The 18,265-nt window shown below is 39.5% G+C and overlaps 2 protein-coding genes across 3 annotated transcripts; both read right to left on the bottom strand.

The window, feature by feature from the left end:
- Nucleotides 1–5,003: 5,003 nt before the first annotated feature.
- LOC146365978 (cathepsin L-like peptidase) lies at nt 5,004–7,654 on the bottom strand. The gene is made up of 8 exons (XM_084915071.1): nt 7,544–7,654; nt 7,150–7,254; nt 6,757–6,899; nt 6,446–6,643; nt 6,161–6,352; nt 5,701–5,863; nt 5,489–5,594; nt 5,004–5,290 (listed from the first exon to the last, which is right to left on the bottom strand). Exons 2-8 carry the CDS (start codon nt 7,247–7,249, stop codon nt 5,191–5,193), a joined length of 1,002 nt encoding a protein of 333 aa, XP_084771197.1. The 5' UTR covers nt 7,250–7,254; nt 7,544–7,654; the 3' UTR covers nt 5,004–5,190.
- A 2,445-nt stretch (nt 7,655–10,099) lies between these two features.
- LOC146365979 (cathepsin L-like peptidase) lies at nt 10,100–17,577 on the bottom strand. 2 transcript variants are annotated; one of them, XM_084915068.1, is made up of 9 exons: nt 17,370–17,577; nt 17,028–17,132; nt 16,695–16,837; nt 16,360–16,557; nt 16,072–16,263; nt 13,932–14,097; nt 13,712–13,817; nt 11,228–13,537; nt 10,100–10,992 (listed from the first exon to the last, which is right to left on the bottom strand). In XM_084915068.1, exons 2-8 carry the CDS (start codon nt 17,125–17,127, stop codon nt 13,438–13,440), a joined length of 1,005 nt encoding a protein of 334 aa, XP_084771194.1. In that variant the 5' UTR covers nt 17,128–17,132; nt 17,370–17,577; the 3' UTR covers nt 10,100–10,992; nt 11,228–13,437. The 2 variants fall into 2 exon arrangements, with proteins under 2 accessions (XP_084771194.1, XP_084771193.1); XM_084915067.1 differs by lacking the exons at nt 13,712–13,817; nt 13,932–14,097; nt 16,072–16,263; ... (2 more) ...; nt 17,028–17,132; nt 17,370–17,577 and having other exon boundaries at nt 11,228–11,510; nt 11,762–13,434.
- Nucleotides 17,578–18,265: the final 688 nt, after the last annotated feature.

Genomic DNA, 18,265 nt, shown 5'->3' on the forward strand with positions numbered 1-18,265 from the left:
CGGTGGAACAGAAAAAGGTGGAGCTGTACATTAACAGTCTGTTACAGTCTCAGTCTACATTAACTCAGGCATCTGGTTTGGTTCACAAACCAAACAAAAGAACCAAACATAAAGCAAAAAGAAATGCAATTGCCTTCATTTCAAGAGTTTACAGAAGATCACATGACGTCACTCACTTAAGGAAACATTTTATTTATGCTCACTCAGCAATAACAAGGAGCGCAACAGTGAATGATCTCTTCTGTAATTTGTTACAGATATTGACAAGTTTCAAAAGAGGTTGTCAAAGAATTTTTGGCTTTTCCACCTCTCACCATTGTTGAATGGAAGTTAGATGATAAGGTGGAGGAACCTTCATGACAGTCAGCATTCATTATTCTTCTTTGCTCTCAAGTAGTTTTTGCAAATCTCAGTCCCAGACTCTAAAGTATTATTTCCTATTTGAGAGAAAGATCAACTGAGTTTATTTGACATTTACAAGCCAGAAGCCATAGAAACAATTATTATCTGAGACCCCATGTCAAGAACAATTTGTTTTGAATTATTTAGCCAGCTGGAAGTATTTTATGTCAGACAAAATATAAATTACATGTGACATATTGCCACAGGTCTCATGTTATCTATAAAAGCTCAGCTTGTCTTTAAACCATATTCTCAGCCAACTTGATGTGTCTGAAAAACTACGAGTAAAATAAAGCAAGTTATTCATAACATTACAACACCTTTCACATATTTTGAGGAGATTACAATTTATTGTCAAACACAAGGGGATGGGAAGTTAATCTAGTTCATTAAACACAATTAATCTGCAACCTCGAATACTTCTATGACCTCCTTAATCCCACTGACATGTCTTCCGTGGAGGAAGCAGAGTCAGGGGACGAGGGAGACGACTCATCTATCTCTGGGGGTGAGGTCACTGAGGTAGTTAAACAATTCCTTGGTGGCAGAGCCCCTGGGGTGGATGAGGTTTGGCCTGAGTTCCTGAACGCTCTGGATGTTGTAGGGCTGTCTTGATTGACACGCCTCAACAATGCTGCATGGAGATTAGGGGCAGTACCTCTGCCCCTGGTGGTTCCCATCTTTAAGAAAAGGGACCGGAGGGTGTGTTCCAACTACAGGGGGATCACATTCCTCAGCCTCCCTGGGAAAGTCTATGCCAGTGTGCTGAAAATGAGAATCTGTCTGTTAGCAAAACAATACAGTTTTCATCCTGGTCATGGAACACCGGACCAGTTCTTTATCCTCTCGAGGATACTTGAAGGTGTATGGGAGTTTGCCCAACCAGTCTACATGTGCTTTGTGGACTTGGAGAAGGCATTCGACCATGTTTCTCGGAGTGTCCTGTGGGAGGTGCTTCAGGAGTATGGGGTCTCTTGCCCATTGCTATGGGCCATTCGATCCTTATAAAACCGTTGCAGGAGCTTGGTCTGCATAGCCAGCAATAAGTCAGACTTGTTTCCAATAGGTGCCCTTTGTCACCGATCCTGTTTGTAATTTTTATGGATATAATTTCTATGTGTAGCCAAGTGGCGGAAGGCTTTCACATGGGTGGTCTCCAAATCTCATCTCTGCTTTTTGCAGATGATGTGGATCTGTTGGGTTCAACAGGTATTTTGGGGTCTTGTTCACGAGTGACAGGAGAAGGGAGCGGGAGATTGACAGACATATTGGTGCTGTGGCTGCAGTGATGCGGACGCTGTACCAGTCTGATGTGGTGAAGAGACAGCCAAGTGTAAAAGCAAACTTTTTTTACCAGTCGAATTACGTCTCTTGCCTCACCTATGGTCACAAGCTGTGGGTAGTGACCGAAAGAATGAAATCATGGATACAAGCGGCAGAAATAGGCTTCCTCCGAAGGGTGGCTGGCTACTCCCTTAGAGATAGTGGAGTTTGGTGAAATCTCCCAACATTAACCTTCCCATGGAGGCTGAGGAGAGTGATGGAAAGATAGATGCAGCACATCTTCAGGCACCACTGCTTCCCACTTAGAAGCATGCCAAGCCAACTCTACAACATCCTGAGTCTTTAGCAATTCTTTCCCCTACTCATTCGCTTAACAATTTTCCAGAGTCACTTTGAGACTATCGCTCTAGTCACGTTCCACTTGGCAGCTGCCTCCATTCAGACTCAGTTTATCCATTCTCCCTCAGAATGCTGTTGAAGATTTGCTGGGGGTGGGAGTTGAAGATCTATCAGACCAGGGCTTCTTCCAGACACTCCCAGGGCACCCAAAAGGTCCAGCATCCTCCCACACCATCTGATCCAGCTCATAACCAAGTAACGATTAGTTGGCAGCACACCACCTCTCTTCTCCTGAGTGTCCAGAACATAAGGCGTATCTGATAATACAATTACAAAGCTGATCAACCTGTGGTTGTCTTGGTGTCACTTGTGGGTATCTGAATGTGGTGTTTGTTATGGAAAACTGTCATAGGCACTGAAATCTAATAAACAGACTGCTATTCGGGTTTACATCAGGTAGGCTGATCCATAACCATAGAAGGGCCTACCTTTAATGGCTTGTTTTAATTAAGTAGGAGTGTCATTATGGTATTTTATAATGCTATTTCCTCAGGCAGAATAACATTTCTCAAAATGCATAGCTAACCTCACCTGGTCCAACAATAACGGATAGAGTTACTTAGTGAGAGTTGTTAAGCTTTGAACTGAAAGTGGAATAACTCTTAGTTGACACTAATATGAGCTTCTGTCACATAATTTAGGGAGGGTGCTGCTGCTGCTTCGCTCTCTCCAGCTTTTTTTCTGAATGATGCAAACAAAAAAAACCTTTCATTTCACAGTTGCCAGGGCCCCTCTTAGGTGGTGACTTCCACTTCCCCCACTACAACCACTGATAACAAATGTGAGAAACAGCTTCTTCTCTGAAACTGTCAGAGTTAAACTCTGCCAAACTTTTTCTCGAACAAATACAGACATACCAGGGACTCACTATGTGCAATAACAATTTCCTGGTAACAAACCCTTGTTGTGTGCAATAAAGATCTATATCAGTACACAGGTTTTTGCACACCAACAACCATTGCACTTCAAATTGTTCATGTGTTATTTATATCTTTTTTCCTTATCTCTTTTTTTTTGGGGGGGGGGGGGGGGGGTTACAGTTAGATGGGGATATGTGTCTTCTCTTGTGTTGCGTTTTGTTTTGATTTTTACATTTTTATTTTATTTTATTTATGATTTCGTTCTCAATATGTTGATAATATATAATATATATTATAATAATTATAATCTAGTATAATATATAATAATAATTTTACCTATAAAGTAAATTAAGCAATTACAAGAAAGCTTTCCATTTCCATTTTATGAAATGTCACTTATCAGTTATAAGATTAGATTATTAAAAAAAAAAAAACTCATCAAATCTCCATCTCTGAGAGTGTTACAGAGTCACATTTCTTTTTGCGCTTTGAAAAATAAAGCAACACGTTTGATGAACAACCTCTAACCCCCTCTTGTGACGCCCCCTTGTATTGCCTTTAAGATTGCATTAAACTGCAGAATGTGACCATTTTGTTATTTGTTTCTAAGGCTATTTCACCACAGTGGCAAGTTCGCATTATTCAGCTATAACTGAGGCAAGCCAAATCTTCATGCTGCTTACAACTGCATGTGTCTCTTTTCCATTTTTTTCTGGGATAATTCAGTGTTCTCTCTCTGACTTTGATGCATTTTCTCTCCCTGACTTATTCTCTGGCGAATATTTGAATTTCATCACTTTTAAACATGTTGATAAATCTCTTTACCTTCAGAGTTTTATATGACATTTCAAGTGGACAGCCCTACTAACCAACACTGACCTGTCCAGGATTTTCATCTAAATTTTGAAAAACACAAAATTGTTCCACTTCACTTTGTTTAAAAGGCTTTTTAGAATTTGAAAAACATAAATTCTGCAACCAGTCATAAGATTATTGGGTATAAAAAGAGCATTTTAGAAAGACAGAGTTTCTCAGAAGTAACAATAGACAAAGGTTGATCAATATGCAAAAATGTACAATTTGTGGAAAATTGCAGAAAATTGTAAAGACTCATCATCAAAAGATCTGGAGAAATATTTTAGAAGTGTTTTAGAATCTGATCAAGTAAAATAAACATTCCTTTCCCAAATCTGATATGTCAACTCCTGATTTATTCTTTCAGATTACAGAAAATAAAACTAAATTGAATTGAATCATCTTTTAAATTTGTCAGGGTGACCCAGTGTTTTGAGTTTTGTACTCTTATTGAGCTTCGATGTCATCATGGTTGATGACTGCTAGTGTTTTGGTTTCTGTTCTGTACTTCTCGCTTTCTAGTTCCTTTTTGTCTTGTGATTGCTAGTTCTTAGGTTTTGGTTCCTGTGCCCGTCATGTTTAGTGTAGGTTTGCAGTTTCTTACTCTTGTCCCTTTGCTCTGTGTTCCCTCTGTTCACTGTGTAGTCCGTGCTCCTGTGCCTGTCATGTGCTTCCTGTTTTATTTTGATAGTGTAACTGTGTTTTCACCTGTTCCCCTTCCTCTCATTGTCCTGCTTGCGTTTTATGCCATGTGTTTCTCTCTGTTTCTGGTCGCGTTGTGCCCTCACCGTGCTGAGTTTTCTCCCTTCGTGTTCCTGTCTTAATTCTAGTGCATAGTTCCTGGTTGTCCTGGTTCATGTTTCTTAGTTTTTAGTTTCTTGAGTCCACTTTAGTCCTAGTTTTTATGTTTGAGGTTTTGGTTTGGTTTTTTGTGAGTTTATTTTATGTAAAGTTTTCCCAGTAATAAAGCTGTTGCTTTAAATTATTCCATCTCTGAGTCCTGGGTTTGGGTCCTACAAGCATGACAAAATTTGCGTTCCACTCCAGATTCTGATTTGGTAATAAATAAATAAATACAATCTATCAATCTCTGTTGACAGTCTATAGTCTGAAAGTGTCCAAAATGTCTCCAGAAAGCTAGAAATTTACCCACAGGTGCTGAACATTTCTGCCTGGATGATAGATTGATCAACAGACCACAGTTTCACAGTTGATTTATTTTTGCATGTATTTACAGTATTTATAAATTTATTAGCACAATTGCAGGAAAAGAGAGCTTCTTAACACCACAAATAAAATGATTTTTAGTTACATAACTCAGTTAAAAACACTGAAATAAATTTCTGTCAAATCAGAAGAAAAAAATGAGGATAGGTTTCTTCCCACCTCTTCAGACCAGAGGGTAGCTTGCTTTAGAAGCAATCCCACACTGGTTGGATTTGTTCCTGCTCATCTTTATGTATCCTTTCTCTCCCCATCCAAGGCCGAAGCTACAGGAAAGAACAAATGAGCAACATTTAGCAGCAAAAAATGAATAGCGTCCACACTAGACATAAGGACCTGCATAAATAATATGCATTTACATGTGTGCGTGTGTGTGTGTGTGTGTGTGTGTGTGTATCAGCACTCACTCTTAGAAAAAGTGAACTGCATGAATTCAAATATGAGCATCACATGTGGATATTTACCTGTTCTTGACCAGCCAGTAGTCATGTCCATTTTCTGTACCATAACCCACAGCCAGCACAGCATGGCTGAACCATGAGGTTATACATGAAGGCTCGTCATACACTCCTAGAAATATATGTCAGTTAGACAAATGAAGCACTTCACATTTGATCATTTTCAATTTAAAGGTTTCATGACACTTTCCAAGTATTTTTTTTTTCAGTGTGTGCACCTGATTGGTAGAACTGAAACGACTCGTGAGAAGCATCCATGGCAATAGATATCGGTCCAATGGTGGCCACAGCCTCCTTCAAAGCATCTTCATTCGGACTTACATCAACATAGCCAGTACACGTGGCACCAACAGTTTCAGGGTTGTAATGGCAATTTCCTTCCTAATACAGAAAAAAAGATGCTATAATTTGTGTTAGTCATAATTATATTCACAAAAAGAGCATTTAGAAAACACCGTGATCTTAAACATGTGTTTTGAAAGAAGCCAGTAAAGTAGCTAATGATGTGGCTTCATGTGGCTTGGAGCTAATATGTGTTTTGGAAGTACACAACTTCATACACTTTCATGATTAATAACACATTAATAACACTGTCTGAATGAGCTGATTTACACTTCTACTTCTTATATTAGTATTATGATTGTCAGGTAATGGTAATAATTTTTTCATAATGCTTACCTCGGCCTCATAAGGGTAGGATGCCTCAGTGTCAATTCCTCCAGTTGCTTGGATGTACTTGAAGGCCCAGTCCATCCAGCCTCCATTGCAGCCATGGTTGCCAAAGCTCTGAGAGCAGTCGACCAACTGCTGCTTACTCAGAGACACCAGCTTTCCTGTCTTCCTGAAGTGCTGACCCTCCAGTGCACCAATCTGCAATAAGGATGAGTCTATTTGAACCCAGACAATAGTTGAACAAACTTCCGATTTTACAGGATTAAAGAACACTGGGGCTTATGTACTCACTGCACTGAAGGCCCAGCAGGAGCCACACTGCATCTGATTCTGGACATCGGTGACATATCCCTTATCCCTCCAGTCAACAGTGTCAGGTAGATCAGTACCTTCAGGTAGCCGAAGGAAGGTAGAGCCGCGGTGATGCAGAGAAGTATTGAAGGAGCCAAGGCAGCCCCGGGAAACCAGCCGTTTGTACTCTTCATTTTCCTGGTCAAGAGGGACCAAATTTATCAGTTTTTAGTTCAAAAGTTTGGTTTTTGTTTCTGTTTTTTTAACCTTGCAATTACAACTAAAAATGACACGTGTTTTTCTGCACATACCATGTCAGCAAAATGGGTCATCCCAAGGCGGTAGGACTTCAAACCCTGGTCTGCCAAAATGTTGTGCACTAGAACAAGTTTGCGGTTGTTGAGCCAGATTTGTTTCCGGTGAACCTCCTCTGACTCAGAGTCATATGACTTTTCTGCATATTGGAAAAGGAAATTATGAGAAACAGAATAATGGAAAATCTATTAATGAATTTTAGGGAAAATGCATATTTCCCTTTGTTTCCACAGTTTTCCAAGTTTGAGGCTTGTACAGTATCTTAATGTCAACAGAACACAATTAAAAAACAAAAGGTTTACATCAAAGAGGAGAGGCTTGTACAGTATTTAAAAAGCACAGAAAGGGATCAACAGCAATAAAAAGACTAAAAGAGTCTGCTGTCTCACCAAACTTGAGCTTCCAGGCGTGAAACTCCAGATCTTCCAGAGAGATGCTGGCACAGCTGGATACAGCCAGAACAGCAACAACAACAAGCAGCAACTTCATCTTGACTGAACACAAGCAGAAAAAGACAGAAATCCTTTGTGACTTACAGGAAACCACACAGGCAGTTTCGATTTTGTTTTAATGACAGCTTTAAAACGCACTCTTTCGTAATGTTGTATGTCACTTTCATAGCGTCACACTATTCACTTTGATTTTTTCTTCGACTATTTGTTTCACATTTCCCACGAGTCCTTTCAAAAATTAATGATTCTCTGCTTTTTTTCATCAACACATTGCTGAAAAGTGTATTCATAATTGTCTACATGTCTAGTTATCTCTACTGTAGCTACTTACCTGTACCGCCTGACTCAGTCTGACTGATAACCACCTGTGGCTGATAAACGACTGTGCCAGAGTTTATATAGCCGACTATAATATGACTGCAGTACTCCAGTCAGGTCAGGACAGCACGGAAACAAAAAGTGTCAAGCACTGAAGTACAAAAGGGTGGAGCTAAACATTGAGAGTGAAAATAATTTTCCAAAGAGGAAGTCACAGAGTGTTTGGCTTTCCCCCACAGTGTTAACTGGAAGTTACACAGTCATGTGGATGAAACTTAATGACAGAATTGTTTGGTCTTTTTTCTCTCAAGTAGCTTTTGCAAATTTCTGAGGTGTTTCGGGGATTACTGAAAAAACACTCAAACTTAAATATGTTGTACTGTGTTTCCCTCTCCTGCAGGTCTACTTACAAAACCATGCTGCAGTCAGTATGTTACAAAACACATACTGACTGCCACAGAAGCAGTCAGTATGTGTCCACACTTTTTGAACAACATAAATGGTTTACTTCGAATTATTTAAGCCAACTGAAAGCAGGATGAAATGTGTTATATCTTATGGTATGTATAAAGTCTCTGAGTTTTTATACATAACGTATAAAAACTCAGCTTGTCTTTGAGAAATATTTTTACTTGACGTGTCTGAAAAACTACAAATAAAATTAAGCAACTCAAATCAAGCAAGTGGACAGATACTGAATCTACTACATGAAACACAGTTTGAAATCAAGTTGTTTATTTAACAAGTCACAATCTGACTTTGACCTTAGATTTGTTTATGTGAGCAGAAATTCCTTCCTCAGGTGTATGACTCATGATTATTTCCCATCACCACAAACCGGTTGAGGCAGTCTGACATCAGTCCCAGAGGTTACTTCTGCTGAAGATTTCTTCCTGTTAGCCATCTGTTGGTATACAGCAACACTTGCTGAATGATTTGATTTTCATCTCCAACTGCTATTAGGCAAGATAACAATAGTCATTTGTTATGAAGACCTGTAGAGTCAAAGATTATGATCAGGGATTTTTCTGCACATATCAAATGACCTACGTCACCTGGCGACAAAACTGTTTGTCAATGACTTGTCAAATATCAAATGTTTCTTAAACTCATTGAATTAAAGGTAAAAGTCTGCACTTCAGTCACATTTTGAGTGTTTGATTTAAAATGATATGGATGGACAAAACCAGATGAATTGTGCGTCTGTCCAACAAATTACGTGTATGTGACATTACTCTGACATAGAGTTTGCTTCATCTGTGTAGAGAATCTGTTTTTAGTCTTCTTCTTTCTCAGGTTTCTGATGCCTGAGGTGTTTACTAAGCACACAGTCAGTGTACATCTCATGGATCTTTGTTGTTTCATCCTGGACAGTGTATCTGATACTCACCAATCCTCAGCCACCTTTCTTCTGTTTAGGAGCTTCCTTGTCCTCACATCTGTGGCTTCTATCTCCTCCTTTGGCCAGGTGATTACTGTAGAGGGTATCTGACAACTGGCAGGGCGTAGGTTTTGATTGCCCAGATCTTGTTCTACCCATTCAGTTGACTGACTAATAATAGCAACTTCTTTGTGGTTCCCGTTCACTGTAGGATTTCCAGGTACTTCTAGCTATTCTCAGTGTCTGGATTTTTGCCTTCTGGCAGTGGATCTCCTCAATTCTGATTACTTTCCATCTCTCTACAACCTCACATTAACCCCTAACTGTACTAATTTTCTCTTTTATGTGTGCAAAATTAGCCTCTGTAATGTAGGCAACAGATAGAGCTGTTTTTTGTTTTTAATTCCCCCTATTTTTCTGTGTTTGTATTCTACATAATTGATATAACCTGAGTACATTCATTAGAATCAAAATATGGAATTAAATAACATTTATATTTCCTGGCACTAATATTATTTTACTGCATCAATTGAACCAACTGCAGCAGCACAATTCTCTTTTATTACATAAAAAAAAAATACTTTTTGCTTTCTTATTTTGAGTAAGTTTCAGAACCTGTACTTTATAAATTTTAATTGAGTAAAGGAGTTACAGTTTTTCTCGATTGGTTTGGCTCATTTCTTGAAACCGAGATGACATTCTCAAAACCATAAGGTCATTTGGCCAAACAGTCTTACAGTCCTGCCCAACATTATAGCTCACTAGCAAAATCAAATATCTTTCCCCAAACTCTTCGTCCATGCTTCAAAAGCATATTCCTTTCCCATATAAAAGGTCAGTACAGTCAAAATAGCACAGATCCTTCTCAATTGCCTTGGCACATGTGCATTCATTTAGTGCTTTTGTCAAAATAACCTGGATGGTTTAGCACAACACCATGGATCCCCTGCAAAAGCTCATATCTCTCCCAAAAGAGTTTATCCATGTGTCAAAACTAAATATCCTTCTCATATAAATAGTCAATGCCCCCAAAATGCATTATACCTTCGGCATTGTTTAAGCACTGCAAGTCAAAATGCTTAGACGTTTTGTCACTGAGGCACAGGTCTAGCAACAGAATACCACTATGAATAAAACTAAAAGATTTTACAGTAAAATCAGCCTCCAATAAACCACTCATACTCAAGGAAACTGTAAACATTTTTATTCGTACAAAGAAATGTTAACATTAGAGAACATACTGTGAAAAGAAAACATATACAGGATTCTGTAAATGTGAACAGTTATAAACACAAACAAAAAACAAAAAAAAACTCTAGCCTACCATACTGTAAATAAAGTTTCAGAACTATAGTACAGTAATATTTTCAGTGGTCGCCATTGTCACCCTCTCTTTCCTGGCCACCATCCTCATCCCCCTGGCCATCGACGCGCTGCTCTCTGTCAGGCCATAAATTCTCATCCACATCGCAACGGATATTTTCTCTTGCGATGCAGCGAGGGAAGAAACGGCGTGAATGTCTCAACCATCCCCTACATTGATCCCCTGTGATGTCCTCACATGCAGCATCCATTGCATGCAGCAGGGCCCTCTGGTCTTGAGCCTGATGCTCATACACCCTCCACCTCCAAGCTGAAAAAAACTCCTCAATTGGATTTAGGAAAGGAGAGTAAGGTGGAAGAAACTCCATTAGCATCCGGGGATGGGTGGTGAACCAGGTTCTGATGCGTGGGCCGCGGTGGAAGTTCACATTATCCCACACAATGACATAATGTGGTAGCTGAGGTCCTTCTTCACCTCTCTCATTTTCTGGGATCAGATCAGTATAAAGGTGGTCCAAAAAATTGAGGAGCTTTTGTGTATTGTAGGGCCCTAAACTGGGAATGTGTGTGGCCACACCTCTTTCTGATATAGCGGCACACATTGTTATATTTGCTCCTCGCTGGCCTGGGACATCCACAGTGGCTCGGTGGCCAATGATGTTACGGCCACGCCTTCGACCTTTGGCCAGGTTGAAGCCAGCTTCATCAACGAACACTAGGATGTGAGGGGTTTCGTTGCCTTCTAATGCCATTATTCTCTACAATAGAATAGAAATATATCTAATCAGTCAAGTAGAGACAGATACTGCAGGGAGGATCTAAAGTACTGTAAAAACAGGGAGTGGAAAACTGAAGACAATTTCTAGGCAAAATGCTCTAGTCACACAAAGCTGGATTCTGAAGGTAAAAAGGATAACGCAAAACAAAAAAACAGTGGTAACCATGTCTTACTGTAATAGTGTTACAATGATAAACAACCAGTAGTTGACTTACATGCACATACTGGTACCGCAGCCCTTTCACTCTGTCAGAGTTTCTCTCAAATGGTACCCTGTAAATCTGTTTCATGGTCATCTGATGTTTCTTCAATACCCGGTCTATTGTGGAGATGCTGATAGAGTTTATATTTTGGAACATTACATTGTCTAGCAGGATTGCATTACGAATCTGTCTCAGTGTGATGGCATTATTTGCAATGACCATGTTGCATATTTCTCGTTCTTGTTGTTCATTTAGAAGTTTTCTTCTGCCACCCACTTGAGGCTGTCGTCCAATCCTAGACATACAAGTCAAAGGTCAACACTGTAAATTTGTTACAAAATGAGTTACCAATGTAATTGTACTGCTGTTTTATGGTACTAAAAGTGTGATGCACTGCACAGTGACTGGAATACTATTCACAGTATTTTCTCCATTTTTTTTTCTTTGTCATTTTTATAGTATCATATAACATCACATGAAGATATTACAGTACTCTAGGCCTACACACACACCAACACTGAATAGTTCAATAGCATAGTTCTGTACCTGTTTTCCCTGCGAAAGGTTTGGATGATGGAGGAGACTGTAGACCGAGGCACATTAGGCTGCACTCGGCGACCTGCCTCTGCCATTGTGAGGCGATGGTTTATAACGTGGTCAATAAGGGTGGCCCGGATTTCATCTGGGACATCATGGTGCCTCCGTGCTCCTCGGCCTCTTCCCCCTATTCCTCCACGCATTCTCACTCCTCCTCTTCCTCTTCTTCTTCCTCCTCTTCCTCGAGCAGGAAGTTGCTGTTGTACTTGGCGAGGTGCTTCCATGTTCACACTGCAAATGAAACTGGCCCCGGGCCAAGCTCTGTCTATATACTTTTGGCAGCAGTCATAATCATAGACAACACCTGTCAGGTATCTAAACAACCTGTTTGATTGGTCATCTGAGATGTGGGAAACTGCTCCTTCGTTAGTTCTAATTTCACCTGATTGATTGTCAAGTACTGTCATAACTTTATCAAATGTTCCAAGATATTCTTTCATGGTATTATATCTTTGACTAATTTTGACAGTTGAACAGACAATTGTGCATATGATGACTTACACAATGAAACCATGCTGATATGTTTTGGAGTGAGTAACCATTTCACTGAAAAATCAACTAATCAGTTTAGATCGCCAAGATCTATTTATTTGGAAAATGTGCTAAATGTGGGCTCATTGTGCTAACTGTAGCTACTTGTACATAATCATTTGAAAAGAAGCACAGAGTCACTTGAGACATGTACTAAAGCATTTGCAATTTGATAGAACCAATGAAAAATGACATTCTGTTGTGAACAATTGCAAGGTGGTTTGGAGATTTGTCCATGTTATTTTGGGAATGTCATCTCGGTTTCAAGAAATGAGCCAAACCAATCGAGAAAAACTGTAAATCAGTACTTCAGCTTTTACCAGTATTTTTTTAACAGAAGTATCCTTACTTCTGCCTAATGGTGAAAACAGCATTGGCAGTTGTGGCGGGGCATGGTCCGTGACGTGGCTGCGGGGGAGGCTGACATACCTGAGGTCAATCAGCTCATCACGCCTCCCCTATATTAAACATGTCAGGACCTGAGGTTGTTGTTGTGTGTAGGACGCAGCTGAAAAGCTGTGAAAAAGACATGAGTTGAAGAAACGACAACTGAATAAAGAAGCGTGCTGGAAAGTGCAAGTATGTGGTCGGGTCCGTCATTCCTCTCACAATAGTCTATCTAACTAAAAACCATGATTGCAAATCATATCAGGATTGATCTCTGACTTGTGCTAACTTTTGTTACAAAAAGGAATGGATGAAGGTGCATTACTCAGCCTTTTTGCAAGCTACTGCTTCATTACAGGGCACAAATACAAAATAAAACAAATACATTATATTTCTCATGGTGGCTGTACAGGAAAAGCCAGGGACGGATCACCAGTCAACTTTTTTCTTTGGGGAACACAGAAGTATAAAAAAAATAGAAATCCCACTGGTGCTGAGCATAGTGGACTGATCAACAGACCAAAGTTTAAATGCAAAAACACACTTCTTGGTTATTAAGCCATACACTACCAACACAGTGAAATAAACACAATTACTTTTATTAAATGTCAATGTGAAACATTTTGTTTATTTATTTATTTATGTTTCATGTATTTGCAGTCTTTATGATGTCATTTAATTAAACTCTAATGTTTCTTCCGACCTCTTCAGACCAGAGGGTAGCTTGCTGCTGTAGCAATCCCACACTGGTTGGATTTGTTCCTGCTCATCTTAATGTATCCTTTCTCCCCCCATCCAACACCAAAGCTACAGGAAGAAAGAAATTAACAACATTTAACAGCTAAAAATGGGCTGTGTTCACACTAGCAGTTCAATAACATGTAGAGACATGATGATCCGATTGTTAATCCATAAAAAAGTTTTTATGTATCTGTGTATCAAATATAAATTTAAATATAAGCATCGCATGTGGGTATTTACCTGTTCTTGACCAGCCAGTAGTCATGTCCATTTTCAGTACCATAACCCACAGCCAGCACACCATGGGTCAACATTGTGCTGCTGCAGTCGGGCTCATCATAAACTCCTGCAAACACATGTCAATTAAACTGATAGATGTAAAGAACAAAACTATTCCCATTTCTTTTTCAATTTTAAGACAATTTTCTTGGTACTTTCAATTGTGTTTCAATGACTGCACCTGATTCATAGAGCAGAAAAGACGGACGAGAAGCATCAATGGCCACTGATATTGGTCCGATGGTAGCCACAGCTTCTTTCAGGGTTTCTTCATTAGCTGGTTGCACATCAACATAGCCGGTGCATGTAGCACCAGTAGATTTAGGGTTGTAACGGCAATCTCCATCCTAATACAGAGGAAATATGTTATCATTTCTCACGTTGATCGCAACACGGCATATAAAAAATGTGATGTTGAAAATGGATTTAGAAAGAAGTCAGTAAAGTAGCCACTGTGGGGTTTATTACTTGGACCTATAGTATGTTTTGGAAGTACTGTAAACTGCTTCAAACACTTTCATGCTTAATAACACTGTCTAAACGAGCCGATTTGCACCCCTGATTCATATATTTATCAATAATAATAATGAAGCTTATGCATATGTTCTATAAGGAAGATCTGTAGTCACACATCTGTCTGCTTCCCAGGTGTTGGCATCTAATCTAAGCTTTGCATCACTTCCACTGTCACTTCTGCTGTCAAGCTTTTTGTGACATAACTGGTCTGGTCCAATCATATTTCTGCCAGCCTTCTTCAAGCCAATCAAAGTTCACTCCGCATACTGTAAATCTCACTGGCATCTGTCATTTTCCCTTGCAGATGCCGTCATGCACCACACCTTCTCCGCATCACCACCTCTCGCTCGTCACAGGCTTCATTCAAGCCTCCATCTTCATCGCCACCACCATTGTCTAGATTCCAAGGGGTGTCCTGTTCTAATCCCTATCACATCTGGGATTCTGGTCTGCTTTGATGGGCCATCAGAGTCTAACAGCCAAATAACTGAATTCTGTATATCAATAAATGATGTTCAGTTCCGTCTAATAATCTCTCCTTATTGAAATAATAATAATAACTTTATTTATTTATTCAGTTTTCAAAACACAGAGTTACAAAGGGCTTCACAGTTCAAATAAAAGGTGCACGTTGAAGACAAGTGTGCGTGTTAAAACATACAGACACATAAAAGTCACATGGTCAGTCATACCGACAGACCTTCATTCCCACATACACATATACATACTTGTATCGTTTCAAACTATGGCCAAAATTGAAGGGGAATGGATTAAGGAAACGCTAACCAATAGAAATGAGTTTTCAGCATTCGCTTAAAACAAATAACCAACCTAATTGATTGAGGAAGGCAATTCCACAATTTGGGCACTAAAACCTCAAAAGCACAATCACCTCTCCAGAGCGAGGGAGGGATTAGAAGGCCCTGGTTAGACAATCAGAGAGGCTGGCTGCATTGATAAGGTGTCAGAAGCTCTGCTAAATACACAGGAGCCTGTCCACATAGAGCCTTTTATGTTAATAACAGAATTTTAAAGTGGATTCCGAATTTTATTCGAAGCCAGTGAAGGGATGCAAGGATAGGTGTAATATGTGACTGTCAGCTAGTTTTAGTTGGCAGCCTTGCAGCTGTGTTCTTAACTAATTGAAGACTGGTTATGGAGGACTGAGAAATGCATGTGAAAAGTGAATTGCAATAATCAAGTGTTAAAGTTGTAAATTAAAGTGCATACTAAAAGTTCAAGATGATTGAAAGGTAAAGGTTTGATTTTCACAATATTTCTCAGATGAAGGAAATAAAACTGGCTAACCTTTGAGATATGAGTTTTGAAATTAAAGTGATGATCAAAAGTGACACCAAAGTTTTTTGCAGATGATTTGAAATGATTGGCATGGGGGCTAATGTACTGACTAACGTCCTTAGTGGGCTGAGCACTAGAACCTCAGTTTGGCCCAGGGGTAACATACATAAAGAAGCCCTGTGGCAGGTGCAGATGAGGACATACATTGATTTATATGAATCCTGAAGTATCTGATTGATAAGTATGATGAAAACCATTTGAGAGCAGTACCAGAGATGACAACGCAGTTTTGTAGCCTGCTAATAAGGGTAGCATCTTCAACAGTATCAAAAGCTGTTGAGCAGGACATTTATCTGAATGTATTACAATATCATCAGTAATTTTCACTAAAGCTATTAAGATGATGATAGTAAGGTGGCAAAGTGCTGAGGCTTGTATAAATTCAAAGATCATGATTTAAAAGGAATCAGGTGTGACATATTTTTGACATATTGCAGTCTATTTACCTCGGCCTCGTAAGGGTAGGACTCCTCAGTGTCAATCCCTCCATTTGCTTGGATGTACTGGAAAGCAGAATCCATCAGGCCTCCATTGCAGCCATGGTTGCCAAAGCTCTGAGAGCAGTCGACCAACTGCTGCTTACTCAGAGACACCAGCTTTCCTGTTTTCCTGAAGTGCTGACCCTCCAGGGAGCCAGTCTGAAAAAACAAAAAGAGTGAGTTTGAAACCAGACCACAGCCGAGCAAAGTTTGCCATGTTACAAAAGTAAAGAACAGAAAGTTATTTCTACTCACTGCACTGAAGGCCCAGCAGGAGCCACATTGCATTTGATTCTCGACATCGGTGACATATCCCTTATCTCTCCAGTCAACAGTGTCGGGTAGATCAGTACCTTCACGTAGTCGGAAGAAGGTAGAGCCGCGGCGAGGTAGAGAAGAATTGAAAGAGTGAAGGCAGCCCTGGGAAACCCGCCGTTTGTACTCTTCATTTTCCTGAGAAGAGGAACAGAGTTCATGGGGTTTTTATTTAAAAGTTTCTATACATTCTTACATGCATATATGCATTACAAAAAAAAAAGTATTTGTGAAATTGTAAATGGTGAGGAGTAAAATCTGAATTTTGCACATACCATATCAGCAAATTGGGTCATCCCAAGGCGGTAGGACTTCAAACCCTGGTCTGCCAAGATGTTGTGCACTAGCACATGTTTGCGGTTGTTGAGCCAGATCTGCTTCCTTTGAGCCTCATCTGATTCAGAGTCATATGACTTTTCTACCAATTGGAAAAGGAAATAGTGAAAACAGAACAAAAGAAAATACATTGGTAATGAATGTAAGAAATAATCTGCTACGAAATTTCCCTTTTTACACAATTTTAACATATTAGGGTGAGCTCACATTTCTTTCCAAGTCTTCCCAAGGATCAACAGCAATAAAAAGACTAAAAGAGTCTGCTGTCTCACCAAACTTGAGTTTCCAGGCGTGAAACTCCAGATCTTCCAGAGAGATGCTGGCACAGCTGGATACAGCCAGAACAGCAGCAACAACAAGCAGCAACTTCATCTTGACTGAACACAAGCAGAAAAAGACACAGATGTTTTTCAGTTTTAAAATGTTTTCTGTCATAATATCTTCTGTCACTTTCATAGAATCACAGTATCTACTCTGCCCATTTTCTTTGAGTTTTTATTTCACCTTCCAATTCTTCCTCAAATGAATGATTCTCAGGTTTTTTTTCCATCAGCATGTTACTGAAAAGTGTATTTACACTCATCTATGTGTCTATCAGTGCTGTAGCTGCTTACCTGTCTCAGTGTCCGTGTCTGTCACGGAGACGAACCACTTGTGACTGATGTACGTCTGTGTCAGAGACGAGTTCCTCTATAGCTGACTACAGTTATAACTGCTGTATTCCAGTCAAGTCAGGACAGAAGTGTGCAAACAAAGCAAAAGAATGTAATGCACTGAAACATAAAAAGCTGGAGCTTAGCATTAAGAGTCAACACAGTTTGTTTGGCAGTGTTCCAAAGAGGAAGTGTGACTTTTTTACCCGCCCCCACAGTTGTTCACTGGAGGTTCACTGGTTGAGTAACATTCATGAAAGTCAGCATTTAGTCTTCTTTGGTCTTCAATAGTTTTTGCAAATCTCTTAGCTGTGTTTGGAATTATGGGAAAAAAACAGTCCCAGACCTAAATTGTGCTGTGTTTCTCTCTCCTGCTGGTCTATGTACAAACAATATTTTCACTCAGTTGCTAAAAAGCCATATAAGCAGCCAATATCTGAGTCCACATTTCAGACTTTTTTAACAACAAAAATGATTTTGAAGTATTTAAGGCAGCTGAAAGTAGTCCAGGATGAAATGTGTTAGCTTGTCATTGAGCAATATTCTCAGCCATCTTCGAGTGTCTGAAAATCAATGAATAAGATAAAGTAAAACAATGCAAGCAAATCCCCTCTCACAAATTTATAGTTAAACACAAGGGTATGTAAACAGAATCTACAACATGGAACACAATTAATCTGCAATCTTAATAATAAAGTTTATTTAACAAACCAGATAAGGCCAGGTGGTTGACTGGAGCTCATAGAGAAAAATCTAAAGAACTGAAGCAGATAAATGTGTAACTATACTTTAAGTGTCTGTGTAGATTCTCAGTTATCCAGGTGTTGGTAGTATTGAGCTCTTGAAATGCTTTTTCC

This window comes from Perissodus microlepis, chromosome 19 (genome assembly GCF_051167445.1).
Source record: "Perissodus microlepis isolate ML-2025 ecotype Zambia chromosome 19, ASM5116744v1, whole genome shotgun sequence".
Lineage (NCBI taxonomy): Eukaryota > Metazoa > Chordata > Actinopteri > Cichliformes > Cichlidae > Perissodus > Perissodus microlepis.